A 23,364-nucleotide genomic window follows, 5' to 3' on the forward strand; every position below is an offset into this window, starting at 1 on the left:
GTTATAGAAGGTTTGCATGTCTATGTTGCCTTTCGAGTAAAACAAAACACTAGGTAAGTACATTTTTGCAAACAGTAATAGTTATTGTCTCCCACGGATATTATCTGGGACCAGAATACATAGGAACACGAATTATGTGACGAAATGTCTAATCAGTTAAAATCAACCTTGTACACTACTCTAATAATTGCAAATTTAGTTTGGAACCTTTGCACCTATGTTAAAAATATTTGTTATCTATGGACAGTGGAGGAATCAGTTAAAGAAGAGCAAACGGTTTTAAGATTATCCTACATTTGACAATATATTTTGTCTCAGAAAAACTGCATATACAGGTTTAAAAAAAGTTGATTTAGTTAATGTCGTTCTAATTGCTAAATCTTTCAAAAAATATGCTTGTACATACCAGACGAACAATGATCAAGTAATTATATAAAATCCAAAGAGATATGAAATACTGATTAAATGTGATATGATTTAACATCAATAATCTACAAATTACGTAAACTCTTACTGAGCCAAATTAATGAATATTAATTTTTGAAGAGAGTTAATATTTAAATTGTTCACATAGTACCATCATTCGAGACCATCAACCATATTTTAAATATCCAATGCAATTTGATATTATGTATAAAATATTTTTGGAATGAATAGACTTACTAAAAATAATTATATTTCTGCAAATCTTAGTTACTGAAGCGAGTAATAATGATTCAAACTTCATCGTCATTAATCCTATTACTATTAATAATACTACTAATATTGCTACTACTATTAATAACATTATGTTTATTAGTATTACTAGCCACTGGCCAATGATGTGCTTTCATATTTTATGTGGTACCAAAAGGTGTTATGGTGTATAACGGGAGAAAGTACTGTGTCTCCTCAAATAAATATACATCAATTAATTGTTACAGTATTCTGTTCCTCCTAATTATTTGAAAAACAAAATTTTGCTGCACACTGAGCAAACAAACTAGATAAAAGAACACCCCGCAAGCTACAAAGTCCGCAAAGAGAAATTATGTTGCATTAATATATTCAGACTCCGTTTAAAGGATGTTACTTCTCTTATGATAAACAATGCTCAGTTAATGATCAGAAATTTTCTTTTATATGTTTATACATAAATCATATATTTGTATTATGTCAGACGTTTTGAAAGACATGAGGTAACACTTAGTTTGTATTTTATCAAAACGGTGAAATAGCTTGAACATGTAATGCAATTCAATACTAACATTTCAAATTTGACAATTAGTTTCATATTTTCCTGTATTACCCCTGAGTCGCAAATTACCCGCTCTGACTAAGATTACAAAGTAATTTATTAATTTTCAATTCTATATATCTTTGTCAGATGAAGTCTATTCTCCATGACCTACATAAACATTGTATTTCTACTGATTCAACATATTCATAAACGTTTATATATATTCATCTTCACCTCTGGCAATATCAGTCATTTATATTTCTACACATACTAGCGGCATTTTCAAATTACCACCCTGACAATCACGATAATCTCCCGATCAAAAACGCAGAATATAAAATTAGTTAAAAATATCCCTTCTGCTTCTGACATTTTAATATCCTGATATAATATCTCAATATACAATCTGCTTCTTAGAATAATAATAATAATAATATTAATAATAATAATAATAATAAAACTAACACCAATAATAAATAAATGACAACAGTATCACTAGGTCCATTATAGAACTGCATAGTTGACACAATACTTTCTTTCAAATCTTTAATATATGATACTGACCGTTTCGTGATATGCGCATTTTCCAAACAGAATCCGAGAGTACGAAAAATATATGCACCCAATTTTAGACTTAGCTACGGGTTCTTGCGTTCCATTATTCAGTAACTTGATTCTAACAAAATCAAACTGCAAACTGTTTACTTTATTCTACGTTTGAGTGTAGGAATTGTTGCTGTCTTTTGGTATGATTTGTGTTGCACTACCATTACCTTCACAAATCGAGATCTTGCACTGGAGTATCTACACAAATCGATATATATTATCACTGGTAGAAAGAGCATATAATGAATGATAAATCACTTTTAGCTTTAGAATGTGAGGAGTAGAAACTTATATCAGTAAGGAAGATTTGAGGAATTCCGCAAATGTTTGACAATTCTACAAATTAGCTTTAAACAGCTTGTAGATTTTACAGTGCGCTGAAAAAAAGAGTCTTTTTTAAAATGTATGTGTATCTTCATATTACTCTACTTGCATCCCAACATAGGCTATAATTTGGATTATTCGGTTATTAAATGCCATGTTCTGTTCAAATTTTTTTCGCAAACTAAAATTCCTCTTCCAACTGTTGGAGGTGCTAAGATCGTCGCCATTTCAGCAAATATTTGAAACTGGATCCTAAGAGAATCCGTACTTAACAGTATTATGATTGATCAGTGGTTTTTCTCACACATTTTTGTGTAATTTACCTATATTACATAATGTAAACATATATGCAGCTTTGAAAGGCTTGTGAGGTGGTTGATCATGTTACAGGGTTATTTCGACTATAAATCAGAATGACAGTTTAAAGAAACTAAAGGTTATTAACAAAATATTCGAAAACATTTTTAAAAAACTTTATCAAATGATATTGGCTCAATGTCATGAAGTGTTAAATATTTAATTTAAATAAAATTACTTCTAATGATGTGAATCACAAAATTATTTCTCAAGTTTACCGTGCGTCTGAATGTATGACTATTTTCTCCATATGTGCACCAGAAAAGGGTACCAAATTATCACCAATGAAACATCACAGTTGCCTTTTCTTAATTGTGTAGGAACTAGAAGGAAATCATTAGGTTCTGGCTGAGATAAAGTTGTAAACATGGACTTCGAAACAGAGCCGTATGACCTTATATATATATATATATATATATATATATATATATATATATATATATATATATATATATATATATATATATATATATATATATATAGATTCATCTTCGAGTCAGAATGCGTGTAGTACTCTTTCTAACACTTTCGTGTTCCAAATAGCGCCGTCCGGTTTCAACACCGCAAACATCCATGTATAAAATATTTGAAGATGGGCATTAACAAGACATTGCAAATTTAGCAAATGTTTTAAAAGAAATGTAAATTATTTTATAACCGTAAAAGTTACATTTCACTCTATGAATGATTATTTCCTTTTTGTTTTTGTATACATTACTTACCAGCATACCTGCGTAGTTGAAGACAAGTCACAGTGTTTGCAACGATAAGTATTAGACACAGAGGTAATAACAACGCAATTGGCAAGACTACCTGCTGGTGATCATCTCTATCATTTCTATCATTTCGGCTCTGATCTTGCTGTCGATCTTTTGATAAAGAATGAACAATACCAATATCATTATCATTTCACACAACTAAAATATGGTAGTCATCTTGTACTTATATTGAAACGTAACAAAGTATAAAAATTGAAAATGTTTGTACATGATCTGCAATTAATATCTTTAAAAGAAGTACACGTTTATTTAAGAGCAAATCTTTTGAATATTAACAAGATATATGTAAATGCAAAAATTGTCTATGAGAGACATGCTAATCTGAACAGAGAATCTAACTCAGAAATGATAGGGGTCCTTTAACACTTCTTTAACGGAAAGCGGTGATTTATAGTGTTCAAACAGAAAAGGTAGTTACCAAAGAATGCGGGAAGAAATACTTATATATCCTTCATAATTTGAAAATGTATATTTTGATAACGTTTTTGATAATAAACGTACATATAGTATAAAAATGTCCGGATTAACATAATACCCCTTGATCAGCATATTTGCTCAGCTGCATCAATGTAAAAAAGACCAGTCGTAAAGCTTCAAATATTTGAGACATTTTTATTAATGATATTATTGCTCTCATAAGGCTGGGAATGTTGTTTTTAATGGTTTCAAATTGACATCATGAGATCAGTTCATATCAGTCTGAGTTTCCTGTGACGTTTAACACACCATTCTTGATATTTGGACATTTATGCTGGGATGTAGTGTCAGAGTCCACTGCCTATCGAAAAGTTGGAATTCGCCGACATCATTTGGTGTCGGCATATGGTATACGGTTAATAGCCGGCCTAGAAAGCATGAACGACATTTCATCTAGGTATACCTGCATGAAATGGGTAGGAGTTTGATTTATTTTCTCAGAAATTGCGAGTTTAGCACTCATTATATCTCTAATATGCTGACATACTAACCGAAACATTAGCGTTGGTGAAAGATGACCTGGAACTCGCCATTTGCATTCCGAGTCACACGACTACACACATCTTGTGACCTACATGCCACTGACAATATAGTTCAAATAGTCACTATTTGAGTGTGGACTGATACAATGTATGACTTCCCTTCCTATTGCCTTTCACTGGTACACCTTATACATCCATAACCTTGTTAACCACATGTGTTCTCATCACCGCAACTGATTCCCATATTTGCCTTGTACCCAGTTATATTTGCTGTTATTGATAATATAACTAGCGTACTTTGTGGTGTGATATCTCGGGGACACACGTTGTATTTATGACAAAGGGTTACAAAGCTCAACATAACGGATTAATGCATTAATCCATACTGAGAAGGGGTCACAATTGTCATTACCAACGTATAATGCTCGTATAATTTATATTTCTATTCCCTGCAGCAACCATGATTTAACAGACAAAGTTCCATGGCCACATTGAGTATAATTATAATTTGTCCATTGGTTTTGAGTTCAACAAACTAATTTGACAGAATTATAAATGTAAAAGAGTACAATGTCAAGTATGTGATATTACATGACACCTGAAATTAATATGCAAAGATGTGTACTAATATTTGGTATGAATCATCTTATCTTAATCGTATCTGAAAGATAGAAACAGTGTGGTTTCAAAGGTGTTCAAGTCAATATAGGGTGTCCTTTTACAACGTAATTGTTCAAATACAGCAAGGTTGGACTGTAAACTTAAGCAACTTTGGGTATTTACACTCACATTTTCCGCGCGAGTCGTTCCTTTGTCCCAGCTCGCTGCAGCAAACCAATATATTCTCAAGTATGTTGTGAGCCTCTTCACAAGTTACTGAAATCGTCGTATTACAAACAGAGTCACCTTTGAAGCCATGTTCGTATAGGATGGTGCCTTTCTCAGGAAGCATGAAAATTGGTTCGCATGGTATGACTGAAACAATGAGTGTTACATTTAAGATGTCTAACTGCATTCATTAATATTTGTGTGTCGGAATCGGTTGAATAAAGCATCATTTGTATTGCACTTTATTGTTAATATTGTATTAGTCCTCTTGCCGCGTATAACATTGCTCAATGTTTATGTTGTAATTTTGTCGGACGATTGTAACACGTTTAAATTTACTCATTTGGTAAACTGACTTACTTTTTCAAGTGCACAGTGCGGGAAGTAAAAACACATGTAACTCATGTTTTCAGTCAGGTGTTCATATGACGTATGAACATATGCTGCTTTTAGTGTAGTCACACTGGATCAATGTCATGCCAGATTGGTAACTAATGCATGACAGAAAAAGTTAGGAGAAAAAGTATGTAACACTTTTGCACGTTATTCTATACATTGTAACACCTGTGTTTGATAAATGCAGTAGCGTATTCCGTCATATGATTCGGAATTCTTCCTAAAGACATGTATTATACAGCTCGCTTCATGTTCATGTTGCTGAATTTACAAAGTGTTACATATCTGGTACAATAGCGGATTTGTGAATAGTTAAAGACGAGCATAGTAAATAGAAAATAATTGAAACTGAACAACAATTGCGACATGAAGTAGTCAAGAGAACAGCAATTAATCCTGATATACTTCCGTGCATGTCTTCCGATGGAACGGTTTCAATCGCCGTTTTTATGCGTGTAACATAAATCTAGCTAAACCAGTCTGTGGAATTAGTAGTAAAGATAATTGGGGTTATGGCTCACCTTGTGGTCTATGTGAGTGAGAACCTCATAAAACTCTACTACTGGGTGGGAGTTTCTGGCCCACCTGTGCTCGAGGGGGAGCTCTGGCTCACTTATGTTGCGTGCGATAATGTCCGTGGGCGAGTATGTAAATACCATCTGTGGAGTATCGTTCATCGTCGAAGGAACATAGTCCTTTTCTGTTGATGAGTAGGGTGCAGAGTTGATGTGGTTATGATGGGAAAGTTTTCATGGAGTAGTATTATAGATGTCCATGTAATTACTGTCTATAATGATCGATTGTAGCAATGTTACTCCTGTGGCTTTTTCTTCATTGTATGATCATTGAGCGTGATGCAATACAGTTTGGATCAAAGTCCTATGAATTCTGTGATGGATATGCCATATGTTTCATCAATGAACTTTTCAAGTTTCTTCTTATTGTCTTTACAGTGAAAGAGGCTTGTTTCTGGATAATCGCTAGATCAAACAGATCTCGATGTTGATAGAGATCTGCATGACACCATCCGTGTGAATTTCATAGACGAGCGAGTCGGTATTGGTCATGAGTAGTCTGGCTTTATCTCCGTAGTGTCGTCTGATGAAGTCGTAATGAAACTGGAGCATGAGCATTTGGATAGATCGAGAATGGGTGGACCGATGTAGATGGCTTTATAGAGCATGAGATGTATTTTTCTGGATTTCATGGCGACGAGTTCAATCGTCAAAGATTTTCATGCAAAGAAAGGCGTTGTTGGCTGCCAGCTTATCTTATCTTAGTGAATTATTGCCAGTTTTGATTTTCTATCTGCATCTGATGTTTTCCATGTTTTTACCGAAGACGCTGTTGTTCATGAGTTTAAAGAAATTTTTACCCAAGTCAGTGGCTTTAACTCGTTATTGGATATTAAAGTCAAGGTAGGATTTCAACCATGGATATTGTTTAAATGTGAGAGCTCGATGAACTTGTTTAAGAACGAGTGCGTGTTGAAAAGTTTGTTCGAGTAGTCAATAATGTATCTTGTAGTGTGTTTTGTGATGGAGATTTTGGTACGAGGCTTTTGATGTTGGCATCTCCGATTCCAAATTGCGTTTTGTGTTGGAGTTGCTGGGAAGAAAGCATGGAGGGTGTGACGAAGTGTGGTGTAGCGCAGAAGGGATAATCGTTATGAGCATCGTAGAGATGGGGTCGATATTCCATATCGACTTCGGCGAAATAGCCCCATGAGTCATCCTGATATCCTGCTTGTCTTTCATGGAGAAATTGTTCTCTAGTGATCCTATGAAAATCCCCTACGAGAAGGGATTGCGACATGCCAGCTCATAGTGATTATTGGCGTAAACATAGAGGATGTAGGTAGAGGGTTGAGTGGGATCGTTGTTGGACATGTATTTGTTATTGGCGATGGCGTGTTTTTGGCTGATGGTTCAGATACTTCCTCGAATCATGTTCTCAGTGAACATGAACATGTATGGATCTATTAAGTGTTCAAGTTGCACTTGATTCGTCTTGAGAAAGGCATACTAGGAGCGACCTGTTTAAATGAAATACCAGAGTTGATCGAGTTGATAATGATGTAGACACATGTTTCTGAAATTGTCGAAGACATCCATGAGTAGAAGTACATCTGTCTTCAGGTACATGTCATGATAAGCTCTAAGAGTATGACATCCGAACTCGTTACATATCTGTTACTCTTCCCCCGTGATATAATAAAGATGTAAGTGAGAATAGAAGGTCTACAGAGCTAGTAAAAATGATTCATCGAATGTGGACCACGCATCGATGTATTCATAGGGATAAAATCCTTTCTGCTGCTGGAGAGGAGCACTATCTTAACATTCTTTTTTGAGATACATGAACCTAGGTCAGGTTTAGCGAGTTCTTCTAGCGACGACTCTATAAACTGTAAGGAATCGATAAATCGAAAGTGACCAATCGAAAACGATATGTATTTTTCGAAATTGTTGTGGATGCATTTGATGTTTGTTCATACTTCAGCGAGAAGGGTCTTGACTTGTGGATGGCTGAGTGATGCAATGATGAAGTGTCCATCGTATTCTCGTAGATTGTGAGCGATGATGGAACGAAGTCTGGATTTTTTAATTACAATCCATGTGTGCAGTACCTGGATAGTCAACAGTGACATGACTGTGATCTCTGACGTTTTTATCATGAGGTTGAAAGTCCTCATCGCAGATGTGGCGTTGCGGAGGTGAGGGAGGTGAGGGTGTTTGACTTTCTTGGAGCTTGCTGATGCGTTTTCATTCCGTGACGATTTGTTCAAAGGAACAGACGACGCAGACCTCTCATCAATGTTGTTCGTATGACGAAGACAAATGTTCATCGGCAGAGAAGCCGGTTTTACAGCTGATCGCACAAGAGATTTGTTTATGTTCTACTTGATTAACAGAATAGATGAGATCTGGAGAAGGTCCTTGTACTTTTCCCAGAATCGTTTCTGGATAAAAGGCGATGTAAAACGTGTTTGCATTTTTTTTTTTTTGTAGTGTTCGAGCTGTAGTGTTCCCTCGCGTGGCATATGTACGGTTTGTAATTGTTGACAGTATCCCGACGAGACGTGATCGTGTAGTCGTTGGGATTGAGGAAACAATTGTAAGCATCGATAACACAAATACCCGTGATTCTTATGCTGCGTGTACTGAGATCGACATAACTGGCTGAAGTCGTTGATGAACACGAAATGGTTTTGGTAATACGGTAAATTGATACTGCATTGTGAGGCTGTTGGGGAGATCATCAGTGAATAGACCACAAAATGCTTATCGCCGGCATTTTTGTAATCGAATCCAGACACGTTGAGGGAGTGTCCCACCTTGAATGATTCTAGTTTATAGACGTCTTCGACAGCTGCAGGAAAGATAATTCCGGTGCTATGAAGGGTATCAAAATATTGCATGTACATGGAGATTCGATCGGCATTGTCCTCAGCGGGATGTAACGCAGAATGGATAGGCCACACGAGGCAGCAGTCATCGTTGCTTTTGACATAGATACAGGCATTGGTAGCTAGGATTCCCTTGGGGAGTAGTACGTACTTGCTTCTGTGTATCGGTGTGAATTTAAAAGTTTAAACGAGATAGATTTGACTCCGGCAAAGATCCAAGATGATTCTGACTTTTGATAACCTTCAATGCGACTATGGATAAACGACCAGGCGATGTAAACGATGTGCCTGAAATCATCATTGCGATACACGACGAGAGATTTGGCTCTTATCTCATTGTCGTTGAAGAGCTTGTGGATAGATTTTGGGTAGTGTTTTCTCGTTATGAGCTCCACGGGATCGGTTGAGGATGTCGTGCTGAAGTCAACGAAGTGTGTCCTTGGGAGCGGTTTTTCCGGTGAGTGCATTGTATTTGTCTCGTAGCTGATTCAGACACAGCTGAATTGTGAGGACGTCGTCCCCTTCCATCGCTTCGTACTCGTTGACGAGCTTACGATGAGAATCGTGGCGTCTTGGCATCGTCATTAGGTCTATTTGGATGCGTTCGATGAGCTCATACAGAGCGGTATTCGATCTGAGATACGGTACAGAACTACCCTGTATCAACTGAGCGATACTACAGAGTCGACGAGCGACATCATAAGGAAGGATGAACTTTCTTCCTGCATCCACATGAATTTTGCTTTCCATGACGAACAATATTCTGGTCTAATCTTGCAATAATATAGATGATATATAATATAGTCGCATATTGTATTTTTTAATTGCTTGTTCATTTTGTCTTTTCTTCAACTGCTAGTTCATTTCACATACAATGTCAATATATATATATATATATATATATATATATATATATATATATATATATATATATATATATCATCGTGTCTCTGCGTGCGACGAAGATATGTATGTGGTTCCCTCAAGGTAGCACGGAAAATTTCAACATGTCTTGTACGAGACAGCACTTCTCTCAGCATTATGCTCTGATTAGGCATGGAAGGCCAGTGATGAAAATCTTCCTGGGATGTCAGGAAGGAGTTCAAGGCCAGTTCCAAGGGTGTCTTCGTTGTGGAAGGAGATCAAAAAGGAGTTGTGCGTAGCGTACGCACAAAAATCAGATATCTGGTGAGGTTTAGCACGACGGTTTAATCCATCGTTCTTGTGTTTGTCGATGGAGTGAGAGCCACGATGTACCGTGATCATTTTGTGTTTGAAACTAATTGCAGAGTGGTTCCCATCAGTGACCAATTTGTCCATGCAGTCGTTATCTTTTTTATGGGCCTCATCGTCTTCCTTTCGACCAAATCGCTGTCGTTTGACATAACCAGTTCTCACGACTGGGACTGCGATCCTTGGATGTAATTCGTGTATGATATGTGCATGATGACTAACCGTGGTGACTCTCTATTGTTACAACATTTAAAGTATCAATCGATGGCCTCATTGAGCTGTAGTGCGGGAATCAGAAAAACACATCCTGGAACAGAGACGGTCCGCTGTAATAAAGATGTCAAATGGAGCTCCATACCAGGGACGTGTGAAAGTGATCATATTTGGTTATCTGAGATATTTTCAGTCATTTAAATCTAACTACTGCCGTAAATAAAACCAATTTAAACTTATAATTGTATCTATCAAATCAAGAGCTGAGATTTAATATGTTTTCTTTGTATTTTCTGCTTTTTAAACAATTTGATGTGCAAATTTGCTCTAGCTATTTGCCTAAGGTTGAAGGCTTTTACTGTTGGTTTTAGATGTCAAAGAAATATTTCTCCATTTGTAAAAACTTTAACAAACTTTGATCATTCCTATATTCTATAACTCATGGAAGCAATAAGTTTGAGACATTTATTTTGCATTTTATATGTTTAACGTTGTATAATAATACACAGATGTAATTCCATATCCCTGGGAAAATGTATATTGATGCAATGTATATTTACAAAATCCCAAACAATGTGTGTTTTATGGAATGTTACACACCACCTTATGCGTCACAATTAGACACATTATTATACACTGAATTCAATCTAATATATTATAAAGTCAGACACAAACTTTGTAAATACAGACAAAGATGAACATTTACAGAAATATAGGAATGAAATAAATTGTGAGACTGTCATACCATAGATTCGTTATTACTTGATCGTCAGAATGAACATAATCAAAACGTATGCATTGCAAAAAAGATTTAACTTTAGAAGAACGTAGACACAATACTGCAAAAGACATTGAATATCATTTAGTATGAAAATGATATAGTAACAGAATACACACTTGAAAACAGACATGATTACCGATTGTTCAAATACCCATGTATATGAATATGAAAGTTTCATTATACTCTTTTGTAAGCGTCAAAATGAATTAATTACCGGAACATGTGAAATTTCTTGACCATGTCTTGGTGCCCATGCATTCTGTGATGCTCTCAGCTTCAGTCAAACTCGATCTATTTTCAGATATGTGATATCCATTCTCGCATGTAACATTAAGTTGTGTTCCGTAGGTAAAATTTTGCCTTGAGTCCCCCAGTTTAACAACTTCAACCTTTCCGTTTCGTACGATGTATGGAGAACATGCAAGTACTGCAAATATAAATTGTTATTAAATGATTAAAACCTTTACTAAAATATCTTAAATAGTACTACTCTACTTTTACTCCGATACAGATTTAGGGTTTTATATGTAACATGTATATGATAATGATTAATTTCGAAATATGATACAAAACCCAACCATTGCCATATAAAATATTCATACAGACCGAACTAAAACTTAACCACATACGATTATAGTAAAACAATAAACAGTTCGAAGATACACTTTCCATGACTCATTGCAAAGTGTGTGTTAAGAAATATTGACAAGTGATCAAAGCTATCATGTGTACAACGATTTAATAATAACATTGCATGCTGAGCTGTCCACTAAAAACTACAAACAACAGTTGAGCTAACTTCGTCAATGTTTACAATATTTATATCATGCACTGGTTATTCTTACCTTCGTATGCTTCAAGCTCGCAAATGCTAATAAAAGTCTGATTGCTGTTTGTCAGTTTCGTATTATTAAGCTTAATTGAACTGATTCTTTTATCGAGAGTGACATTCACATCTATCATTTCCGTTGGTTGGTTTGTATTGAATTGTATATGTTGCCATGTGCTGTCCTCCACTTGAACGTACATCTCCGAACCATCCAGCCTATTGAAATAATTTTGCCCTGCAAATAGTAAACCCCATAAGTCCAATGTATGTACACAAAATATCATTGAAGATTTATTTAAATGTTCACCCAATGCAATTAATTTTTCCTCTGCATGTTAACAACATAAGTATGTGACTTAAAAATATTCAAAAGAAAATATTTTAGTAATATTAACCACACAATGCTTTATTGTGCAAACCTTACACCTCAAATATATTCATGTTCCAATAAGGAATTGTTAGTGATATTTATCTTATTCGTGAAGTCCACCAATATAATGAAGTGAAATTCGTCCTATAAGCCGTCAAACTATGCTGAAAACATTTTTGGATGATGTTTTCGTATTGCTTGTTTAATTATTTCATGGGTTCCATTTTTCACAGACCCTGGGGATAAAAGGGATTAATTTAACATGGTTATTGAACAGGTTAACAAATAAGGATACACAATAATAATAATATTTTAATACTTGCTGTTAACATGTATCAAATTTTTCGTGTGTCGGAAACACAAATTAAGATTTAAAGCACCCCAAAAACTATGTTGCTAGCCTATCGTCAATGATGTAGACTGGAGAAACAGGTACATTCATAGTTTATATTAAAGCAAGCAGACCTAGTAAATAAATATCATCGGGTGTATGGTAGATATGTGTGAAGCGTTCAAAAATGATAACTCATATTTAGTATTTTTAATACAAATTCATATGTTTTAAAACAATTAGTTCAATTGTTTCAAATAAAATGTCCTAAAACTTAATGAAAATTATTACTTTTACAAAACATTCATAACAGTTGTATAGCTCTAGTCTTCTTTATTTTTCTTAACCTTCTTCTCTTGAAAGACGAGAAAGAATAGCATTACTACCAATCGACAACATATTGATGACCAGATGAAAAGTTAAACTGATAAATCCACAACACGCATATAGTTGTCTATAACCTTCTAATGTTTTATATTATTGGTGCCTCATGTACTTCCTTACACAAAACATTTAAGACTGTACAATCAAGGTTATACAGCGTACCATCGATATGATGGAAACTTCATTGATACAATGAGGATCCTTGTTACCTGTGAGTATGCTATCGCTGTGCAGTATTAGTGAGAGAGATCAAGTTGATAACTGATTTAATTGCAATGACTGTCTCTGTCTCTTACTTCATACGTAAAATTGCTTGCAATATTTTAAAAATTGTAATCAAAGTCCTGTTTTATTACTACAAAATATTTAATAGAATAATTGTCCCTGAATGTTCTAAAGTTAGCTGTGACATCTCGTCTACGTAAGCCAAGTGTGCGCGGCCCAAGGAGCCATGTTGTCATCATATCCCGCCGGTGGAGGTACTCTATTATACTTATCTAATTTGTAAATGATAGATCAGGGCCCTGAAGATCCTGGACCCCAGGCAACCATATTGCTCGTCTTGTGCTTAGGCCGGACGTGCTTCGAGGATATTAATTAATTAATTAAGCCAATCCGACTTGGAACAATTATTCTGTTCTCAAGCCCAGTCTAATCCAAAGGACGCTAATATTCGTAAATTTGTTTAATGTGAGCAGCGTTTGCATAAAATGTCCAGTCTACAGTGGTTCTTTATTTATATTAATTTACTAATTAACAACTGATATCCTAAATTTAGCTAGGATAAATCATTATCTAAGCAAGCAGAAGCCAGTTTGCTATTTATATTCTATTCTGCTGTGACGAAAAATATATGTAATGGATTAAAATAACATCCCGGCGATATTAACTATGTGCTTATGGTATAGGACAGGTGGAGTTTCCATAAGTCAGTGTCATTCTGACTCTATCACTAATCATACATCCTTGACATATGTTGAATATTTATGAAAGTCATGGTATCTCATCTTTGCTTGAGATTGCAAACCTCTTATATGAACGAAAGTTTAATGGGCATTTGCAAATAATCAAACTATTACAGACACATCTTTCGGACGTTGATGAAATGGAAGAAATGAACATCTGATAAACGTGCATTCCACCAAAACACTGCAATAAAGACACGATTATATATGTATCTAATAATATATATATATATATATATATATATATATATATATATATATATATATATATATATATATATATATATATATATATACATATATATATATATATATATATATATATATATATATATATATATATATATATATATATCACAGACAACACAATATATTTTAATGATCATCGGAATAAGTGTAACTCTTAGCGAACATGACAATGTTATATACCTGATTACTTTCAATTTCAGATTATACATTGATTTTATAAGGTCGGAACAACGATGTTTCTAGACGTCCGTGACCTAGATAAAGATCCTTTATCTCCTGAGTTTATAACTACTTACATTTAAACAATTTGTTCTTAATACTGTTATTATATCATATTGAAGTTTCTGATTTTTATTTCTCTTGGCAGTATTCCTGAGGGGAAAACCATTGTCAACGCAAATATAGGTAAATAGGTTTACCTACAAATACTACTACTACTAGCTCTACTACTACTACTACTACTACTACTAATAATAATAATAATATAATCTACAATCATGATAAAATTTGTTATGAATGATGCTGTTTGCTAAATGATAATAGTCACCAATGCCCAACGTCTGCCCTCAGTCCTCAAGGAAAATAACATGATACATTAAATATACATAATATAAGATGTATACTAAATACCTGGACTTATAACATTATAGAAAGTTGGCCGCTCGAAAAAGGCATATGAAAATACTCACGATAAAGTAATTTTGATAGATTTAACACAGGACATGGTAACAAATAGGTACATACATACAACAAAAATAATACATCCAATACTAATAATCGTATGGCTAATAAGCAACAAAGGTGATGCATAATCTGGTGTACGTAAAGCAAGCATGCCCATGACTAGTATCATATAAATGTAAAAACTAGGGTACGCTAAAATGTATATGGCATGGCTAGCAGTACATGCCATATTTATAACAAAATATGTATCTAAAACCGAAATTAGAAACTAGGATCATTTAACATGCAACTACTTCACTGTGATGACTTCATAATAAGATTTACAAGGGGTCATTGTGGTAAACATGCTTATCTACAAAAGAATAATAATGTTAGTATCTAATCTAGAATCATGGGTAAAACTTAGTTATGTAATATGTTGTTTACAAAAAGGATATTAGTCAGGTAGGACCAACTTACGCCGCCACTTCTTAAGATAAAGCACAATACGAATTAATAATTCACGAGGACTAAGTAGAATCCGTTATGGGATTAGTATTATACTACATAAATACTCAAAAGTAAGTAATACATATATGGCTGGGCCTATACATTTAACATAGAAAATACAGCAACGTCCAAGTCGCGGTGCATAGAGAAGATAACAACGAACGGTCAAGGTCATCAATTAGAGACCATGAATAAATATTAGTTGATAATAAGGCAATGTATTCACGATCAAGTTTTAGAAGCAAATTAATGAAATAATGAATTGGAGAGAAAGCAACATATATAAAATGCATCATTACAATCGCTGAATCGTAGACGTGGATTTTGGTATATTAGCAAATATCCATGATATGTTTCACTGACGATACACTTGTTGCTCAGACTCAATCTCAAGGAAAAAGTTTTCGTTTTTGCTTTTACAAAAGGAGTGCATGAATGAATACCAGAGTCGAAAACAAACAGTAATACAACTATCGTTTACAGTGAAATATATCTAGTAATATGTGAATATTGCAGAAATATCATGATTTGCGTGCAGTTCAAACAAAGCAATAAAATAACGAATAATCTGAATGTTTGAATAAGAATAATAACCTTACCTAAAATCCTATCAGTAGCAGAAGAACAAGTCTGAGACAAAAGTTTACAGAAAATATCATATAAAACACTTGCTTTCAAGTTGATGATTTATTCCATATTTGCAAACTAAATAGACGTTTTGATGAAGATAAATTTAAAATATATGCCAATAAAAACAGATTTTCCGAGTTCCATATACATTTAGCATTAGCCAGGTGAAACAATATTGATAATGTACTGATGCTTGTCCATCTCAAGAAGAATAAGCAAAACAAGAAAACTGAATTAACCTAGTCGGTTGGCATCCGTCTCAATCTGTTCGACCAGTCCAAATACTTCATGAAGAAAAGTATATTACAATCAGTTGAGAAACAAAACAGCCTTATTATTAGACTAAAAATAACTAATATAGATAGTTTGTACATCTGCGTTGAGACATAAGTTATCATAGCGATATGTAAGGAAGACTCAAAGCTACATGACACTAGTGTCTATGGTAAAGACAACGTGTTTCACATTCCATAGAAGAATAAGATAGTTGTTGGATTTTGTAAGCACGAACCAACCGGTACACCGCACACACAGAGAGAAAGACAGAGACAGAGAGACAGAAACAGAGACCGAGAGAGGTTTTTATGTTAAGGTCAGAAATATATTTATTAAAGGCAGATAAAGATTGAACGAAAGTAAGGCAAATGAACACAGGAAGGTGTACTTATAAACAATTTAAAATTACATACGTATGAATATTGTACATTCAATTACATTGCAGATTGCAAAGCATTGAAGTTAACAAGGTCATGCAATCATGAAAGGTATATCGTCAGAATGAGCAAGGTATCTTATACTTTTAACGATATAAACAAAATTTTAGTGGTTGATTTAAACACCTTACCAGACGTTTTCTTCTTTACACTTCACTTAAATGGAGACTTAAGTCCTTTCAAAATATTTGCCTTTTATCTGATTAAAAAAGTCTATGTTATTTCACACACACACACACACGCACACACACACACACACACACATGCACACACACACACCATAACACGGTTTTCATTAAACACTTTTTATATGTTGTTTTCTCTCTATTGATGAAGAAGATCATAAAGGGTTGATTATTCTAACATATTTGATTACCGAGTTATACGTCTCAAAGATATACGTCTCAATATCAGCATATGATTTTGTATCTGGTTTAGAGTAGAGTGTTAAACCTCAACGCGTAATGTTATAACAGCTCAAATGGAACACTGTTAAATGCAAAAGAAGATCCATTCGACATTCATTTCAAATGATACATGTCAAATTATACCAGTTATATTTTGATCTATAAACAACTACTTCATATACTGAAGCATAATGTGTTTGTTTCTTTGGTTATGCGAATATACTTAATTTATCCTTTTAACCTTGTCACTTCAAACTGCAATAGCTACTTAATTAATTATCATATATTCGATTGTGCTTTTGATATATAACTTCGTAACCATCCTGATTGATTGCAATATTCCATTCTCTCCATAAAGGATATATTTATATGTCTGTGTAATTGTTCTACATGAACTCTAAGTTGTAACATATGTTTATTTGAATAAGTCAAATATGAAACGTATTCGCTGACCATATCGTACAGACCGTGGATTACGTTTCCATTAGTACTGTTCTGTTTTTTTTGAACATTGTTTGCTTTAAAATATTGCTTCTACCACGGAGAGGTTTTGTTGTTAATCTGCTTCTCAAAAGGTCCCATTTAGAACCTGGGGTATATCTCAATTATTTAGTATGTTAACGAAGGCAGTACTGAATAAACTATTCATAAAGTGAAAACGCAACTACCTGCTACGGTGAACAAAATGACAAACACGTAGTACACTGGCAAGGAGACAGGCAAAACTGCATTCCACAATCGAGCACCATGATTATGTTGAAGATGATCAGATGGACCCGGTCATTCAAGAGATTCAATCAGAATAGAAGAGCTAACCATATATGCTTTGATAGAAATACTGACTAAACAGAATTATCACATAGATTGTTATAGTCATCAGCATTATAAATGCCTAAGAAAAGTCGTTAAGGAAAAAAACAAGACGTGTCGTTGCATGCAGTGTGTTATATGTGAAGCAATGTCTCATAAAAGGTTTACGTAAAAATCCATTCTGATTGCTTTGTTTGCTTAAGATTATAAAAGGGTTAAATTTGTTCCTGATGATGCCCTTTTTATGTGAACGTCTTATATTCCATCTGAGCTGTTACCTTTACAAAACTCCCTTATTTTTTATTTAATTACTAAACTTAACATGGAAGTGTAACATTACACGCAGACGGGAACCATTATAACATTCAGTGATCCTAGTAGGGTCGGGCGTAATAGAAACTACATAAAACATTAATCTACCTTCATAACGCATTACTACTGACCTTCCATTTCTCCTATTCATCATGACCAAAACATTTGCAGTTTTAGTAGTCACCTGCCAAACTTATATTAAGACACTAGTATATGCATTGTAATTGGAAGAATTGAAGACGATTGATATGAGAACCAGTTTACATGCTTCATAATATATGGTAAAAGTACAATTAGTTATATTTTAACTAACGAGAATAATTTCTACTTTATTCAATATGTTAAATTACATAGCTTTTCAGATGCTTCAAATCATTGACCTTTGTACATCTCGTTCAAATCCACATTTAATCTTGATAAGTGTACGAATGGTAGAATGCTACAACGTAAATTTAATCCTGAAGTTTAAAACCAGTTTTGCTTGCTGATATACAACGGGCCATTGGATAATTATAGGAACACATTACTTATAGTAACACGGGTCTCAAAGCAATCTAATCGAAGAAAAAATAATCATGTGTAAATAACTTTAACACGCTCTGGGGCTTTCTCGGTTGTTTACTATGGCTTCTTCAAAGATAACACATTTATCTATTTCTGTTTTATTAATGACCTGAAACTTACATAACAATAACCTATGAGGCTGGTATCATTTAAGAAGAAATGACTTTATATCTTGTATTATTTGCTGATGATACGGTGACATTTCCAAAGATAGCAGATGGTATACAAACATTATTAGATAAAATACATACTGTAGGAGGTGAACTATATTTGTAAACATTAATAAAACATAGTTGCGATTGATAGCAGACACGTTATGCAAATATACGTTTTATTTAAATACATATATGTCTTTGTAAACATTCTGTATAATTGTAATCATTTAGGACTTGTTTTTACCAGCAGAGAATGATTTCGATGAGCTACACAGGTTTCAAAGCAAAGAACATTCTTCTAAATAATACTAACCGTGTCCAGTCAATATAAATAAATGATTTATTTTGCCCTTTTTTATCTCAAATTTGTTATTATTGAAATTAGGAAATTTAGCATAACATAAAATATACCAAAGTTATGCAAAAACTTTTATAAATGGTTAATAGATGTTATTCCTTTTATAAGCAATATGTACGGATTTGGAAAGTTGGGATGACATCCACGTTATGTATATAGATTTGCGCACAAAGAGGGTTCCAACTGCTTAAAATTAACCAAAACGCAGTGCTCAAAAGTTCATACCAATTAGTGCTTTCCGATTGCGAATGAAAGAATAAGAAATCTGGTTTTCTAATGTGATAAAGTTGGTATTGATTTCAAGCTGTTTGAAAAAGATACGTAATCCATATATTGCTTTCATTATATCCTATTTTACCAAAGACAAAACATATTTCATTCAGACTGTGTTCAACAAATGCTTCTAACATTTGTATACACATCAAAGATCTCCAAAACTCGTAGAATAATTGCTAATTGCTAATTCCAGTCACATAAAGGTTTTATGCAACTATAGGGTTTCGTCACGTATGTTAAATATCGGGACTGTTAGCCGTGCAGGTAACGAACGGCATAACAGGAAATGTTAACTTCATGTAAGTAATGAGGGCGAAGATGAGTACCGTTTTGAAATAATTTGACCTCTATACCTATCACTTAGAAAATCATCTAATTATGTTTGTTATTGTCACAAACTAGCACGTAACAAATATAGTTACTTACAAATGAATATTTAACAACTGTAAATTACGTAGGTAAACATATATGTAACGCATTGAAACAAGGATGATTTTATCTCGCTATCTATTTATCTCTCTCTCTCTCTCTCTCGTTACCTATTTATCTATTTAGTTCAATATATTCAATATTGTTACGTATTTAGGTTCGGATAAACAGTAACACAGAAAGAGTGAAAACACCAAGCGTTTTAAAATTTAACAAAAAATTAATTTTCCTGGAAAATTCTGTAAAAATGAAAAAAGGGGAAGAAGTTACGGTTTCAAATCCAAAAATAATTTAAGAATAATCCACGGATTAAATTGCAATAGTCATGGTAATAAATGTTCTAATAATTTAAAGTTCGAATCCTGATGGGAAATCCAAGATGGATGACGATGACGTATGCTGTAGTCAGTACTGTGCTTATATACAGTTCCTTGTAGAAATACAAGTAATGGCACTCCGGTGTTGAAAATCCAAATTAAATTTGTAAGCAATGTCTTTCCAAAATTTCTGTGTGAGCACTCCTCAAAATATTTTCAGAGGAAAAAACAAATAGTCCTTTTAAAATCCAACTGATCTAAAGAAAATTAGAACTATAAATCTGACTACAACAAAATAACTTGAAATCAGTGTAGAAAGTCCAAAACTGAGAAATCTCTCTCAAAGCATCTCTATTAAAACTAACAAATGCGCGTAATGGAAAAACCGGAATTGCGAAATCGAAAGGGGTCACGTGATCGTGTTTATGTCACGTACACCAAAAATGACCCTAACTACAACCAATCATCTTACTCCGGGAAATAAAAATATAAAAAAAAAATGTTTACATCTTAAATGTAATTCCATCATGACCTTGGAAACAACCAATCATTTTAGAATAAAATAGAACTTGATTAAGAAAGTAGCTACAAGTTCTGAAACAAGGTGAGAATTTAAATCAACACCTGGTGTTTATAAACCAGTAGTCAAGATCAAACACTTTTCTGAAAAAAAGTATCATCTCTTGTGAATACATTTACATTATAATAGCATATAATATAATTTAAAAAAGGACAAACAATTAAATTAAAAATAATTATGAATTAAATCAGATATATGTAACAATATAGTTAGCAATTCATTTAAATACATTTGGTAGTTAATTGTTGTTGATAGCGTTTGAGCTATTTTGAAATTGGTTCAAGCAAGGTAGAGTGAAATAAATACTTAATTAGACTTTTATTATTTCTTCAACTGTTATTTGTTCTATACAAATGTAAAACAAACATTTAACTATATGTTCATTGTACCAAGAAAGGCAACATACATACATACGTACGTATTACATACGTACGTACACATACATACATACATGCATGCATACATATATACATACATACATACATACATACATACTATAAAAAAGAAATTTAGACCTATGATACGTGTTTTCTAATCACTCTGTATCATGCAACATCTAAATGATATTATACAACTACAGCAGTAATCTTACTTCTAAGCTGGTAAATCCTGATGAACTTGATAAAGAAGAGTCCGTTGAGATTCACTGTCCACCATGCGGATATCTGACGCGTTTTCGTATGACTGCATGTCTTGTCACGATCAAAGTCTGTTGATATGTTGCCATCTACCCCAAGTAATGCATTAAACATAAATCCATCCTTTTCATAGGTGGAAGACTGACTTGCATGTTTATTCAGCGCCACATTTTCTGAAGCAAAACGTATCATAATATCAGCTAAAAGTGGCTTGGATAACAATTTGTTTTAATGGGACACACACATGGAGAAAAATTAAACTTCTATGTATTAAGCAAATTTAGCAATTTTTCGAATGTAACGTTGTGCAAAGCAGTAACATTTCTAAAACATACTACAGTATTATAATGTTTTGTATTCACTGTACCTCCATATGGTTCGTACAGGCATCTGACGATCGCTGATTGGCAGATTGCCAGAATAAGAAGGTAGCTCTTAAAAGCAGCCCTCTTCATGGATGGAATCCTACAATGTATGAATAATATGGTGAATTATACCTCATAACGTAACAAATAATTAAATGATTTAAGTTAAAAAATGAAAATGTCAGAGGAACTTACATTATTTTGAATTAATCCAAAATGTACCTAAAAAGATGTCCACAAATTATGCAAAAAAATCGAGTGTTCCGAATTAATTCTAGGTCCTGAATGTGCTGATAATCCAGTAGCCGTGACTGTGCTAAAGTACCAACAATCTTGATATGTCACTATGGCATTGTCGAAAATTAATTTAAACGAATTCTCAATAATCCCGAACTGTTGCATTATCCTAGTCACATGGGCACATTGTAATACCTATAAATAATCCAAAGAAACGGTTGCTCTCATTATATCTAAACACATCATTAAGTAAATCTGCGGACCTATATTTGTTATACAAAATACATGTGAAATTGAAATGCATTTATTGTCAATATTTTTGACCATATATATTCCTGTACCGTTCTACAATACAATATATCTCTACTCGAACTGTGTGGCAATAATTTATGAAGACATATTTCACAATACCTCACAGCGCACAAGAGTATATATTAAACGGTAAGGGCTGATGTTTTGACTTTTTCAAGTATGGATAAGGTATTCAAATAGGTAAACACATATATCGAATTTGACTACATCAGCTGTAACTGTCCATTACAAAAGGTTGTTTTATAAAGAGTTTTAACAAGTGGTTTCCCATTAGAACATGGACTGACAGGAATTAAAGTGAATTTGTTAGAAATACTGAAAAAGACAGAATGCCAATGCTTGGGCTTTTGACTAAATGACAGAGAGCACAATCCTGGGCTATATGGGGATCCAGAACAACAACAATAAAGACAGACTGCGTCCGGCTTTTTGTAACCCTTCCGGACAAATCCATGTATGACATCCTTAGCACTCTCTATTTCCTTACTCTCTACATTGATATTAATTGCAGCCACATGCAGTTTTGCAAGTCAGATGTGATAAACAAGCTTTCTTTGGAGGTAACAACGCCTACTACTGCGTCTTCCAAAGCACCAGCACAACCACGGCTTATCTCGCCATCGGCCTGCCTCTATATATTGACGTTGTAAGCTACAAAATGCTGATGACGAAGAATAAATGAACCAGTACATGTTAAAAAAGCCACTTATTTATATACGGATGCTGCACTAGCACAGGATGGTTCTCAAATAAAGCGACTCTGTGCATAATATAGACATAAACACCCCAGCAAAAAGAGCCAAGGTCATGGTTATCATGACTGAGGACGCATCTGCCAGTTCCAATTATGGGCGTG

At 33.9% G+C, this 23,364-nt stretch overlaps 1 protein-coding gene across 1 annotated transcript in view; it reads right to left on the bottom strand.

The window, feature by feature from the left end:
* Positions 1–23,364, bottom strand: part of LOC149807845 (uncharacterized) — a 40,857-nt gene that overhangs the window by 7,080 nt on the left and 10,413 nt on the right. The window contains exons 2-7 of the mRNA XM_089971375.1: positions 21,962–22,059; positions 21,549–21,767; positions 11,950–12,168; positions 11,319–11,531; positions 5,034–5,219; positions 3,229–3,375 (exon numbers count right to left, since the gene is read on the bottom strand). Of these exons, the coding sequence (XP_089827501.1) occupies positions 3,229–3,375; positions 5,034–5,219; positions 11,319–11,531; positions 11,950–12,168; positions 21,549–21,767; positions 21,962–22,049 (1,072 nt within the window). The 5' untranslated portion in view covers positions 22,050–22,059. The remainder of the gene's footprint in view (positions 1–3,228; positions 3,376–5,033; positions 5,220–11,318; positions 11,532–11,949; positions 12,169–21,548; positions 21,768–21,961; positions 22,060–23,364) is intronic.

This window comes from Sinohyriopsis cumingii, chromosome 1 (genome assembly GCF_028554795.1).
Source record: "Sinohyriopsis cumingii isolate HCF-2022 chromosome 1, ASM2855479v2, whole genome shotgun sequence".
Lineage (NCBI taxonomy): Eukaryota > Metazoa > Mollusca > Bivalvia > Unionida > Unionidae > Sinohyriopsis > Sinohyriopsis cumingii.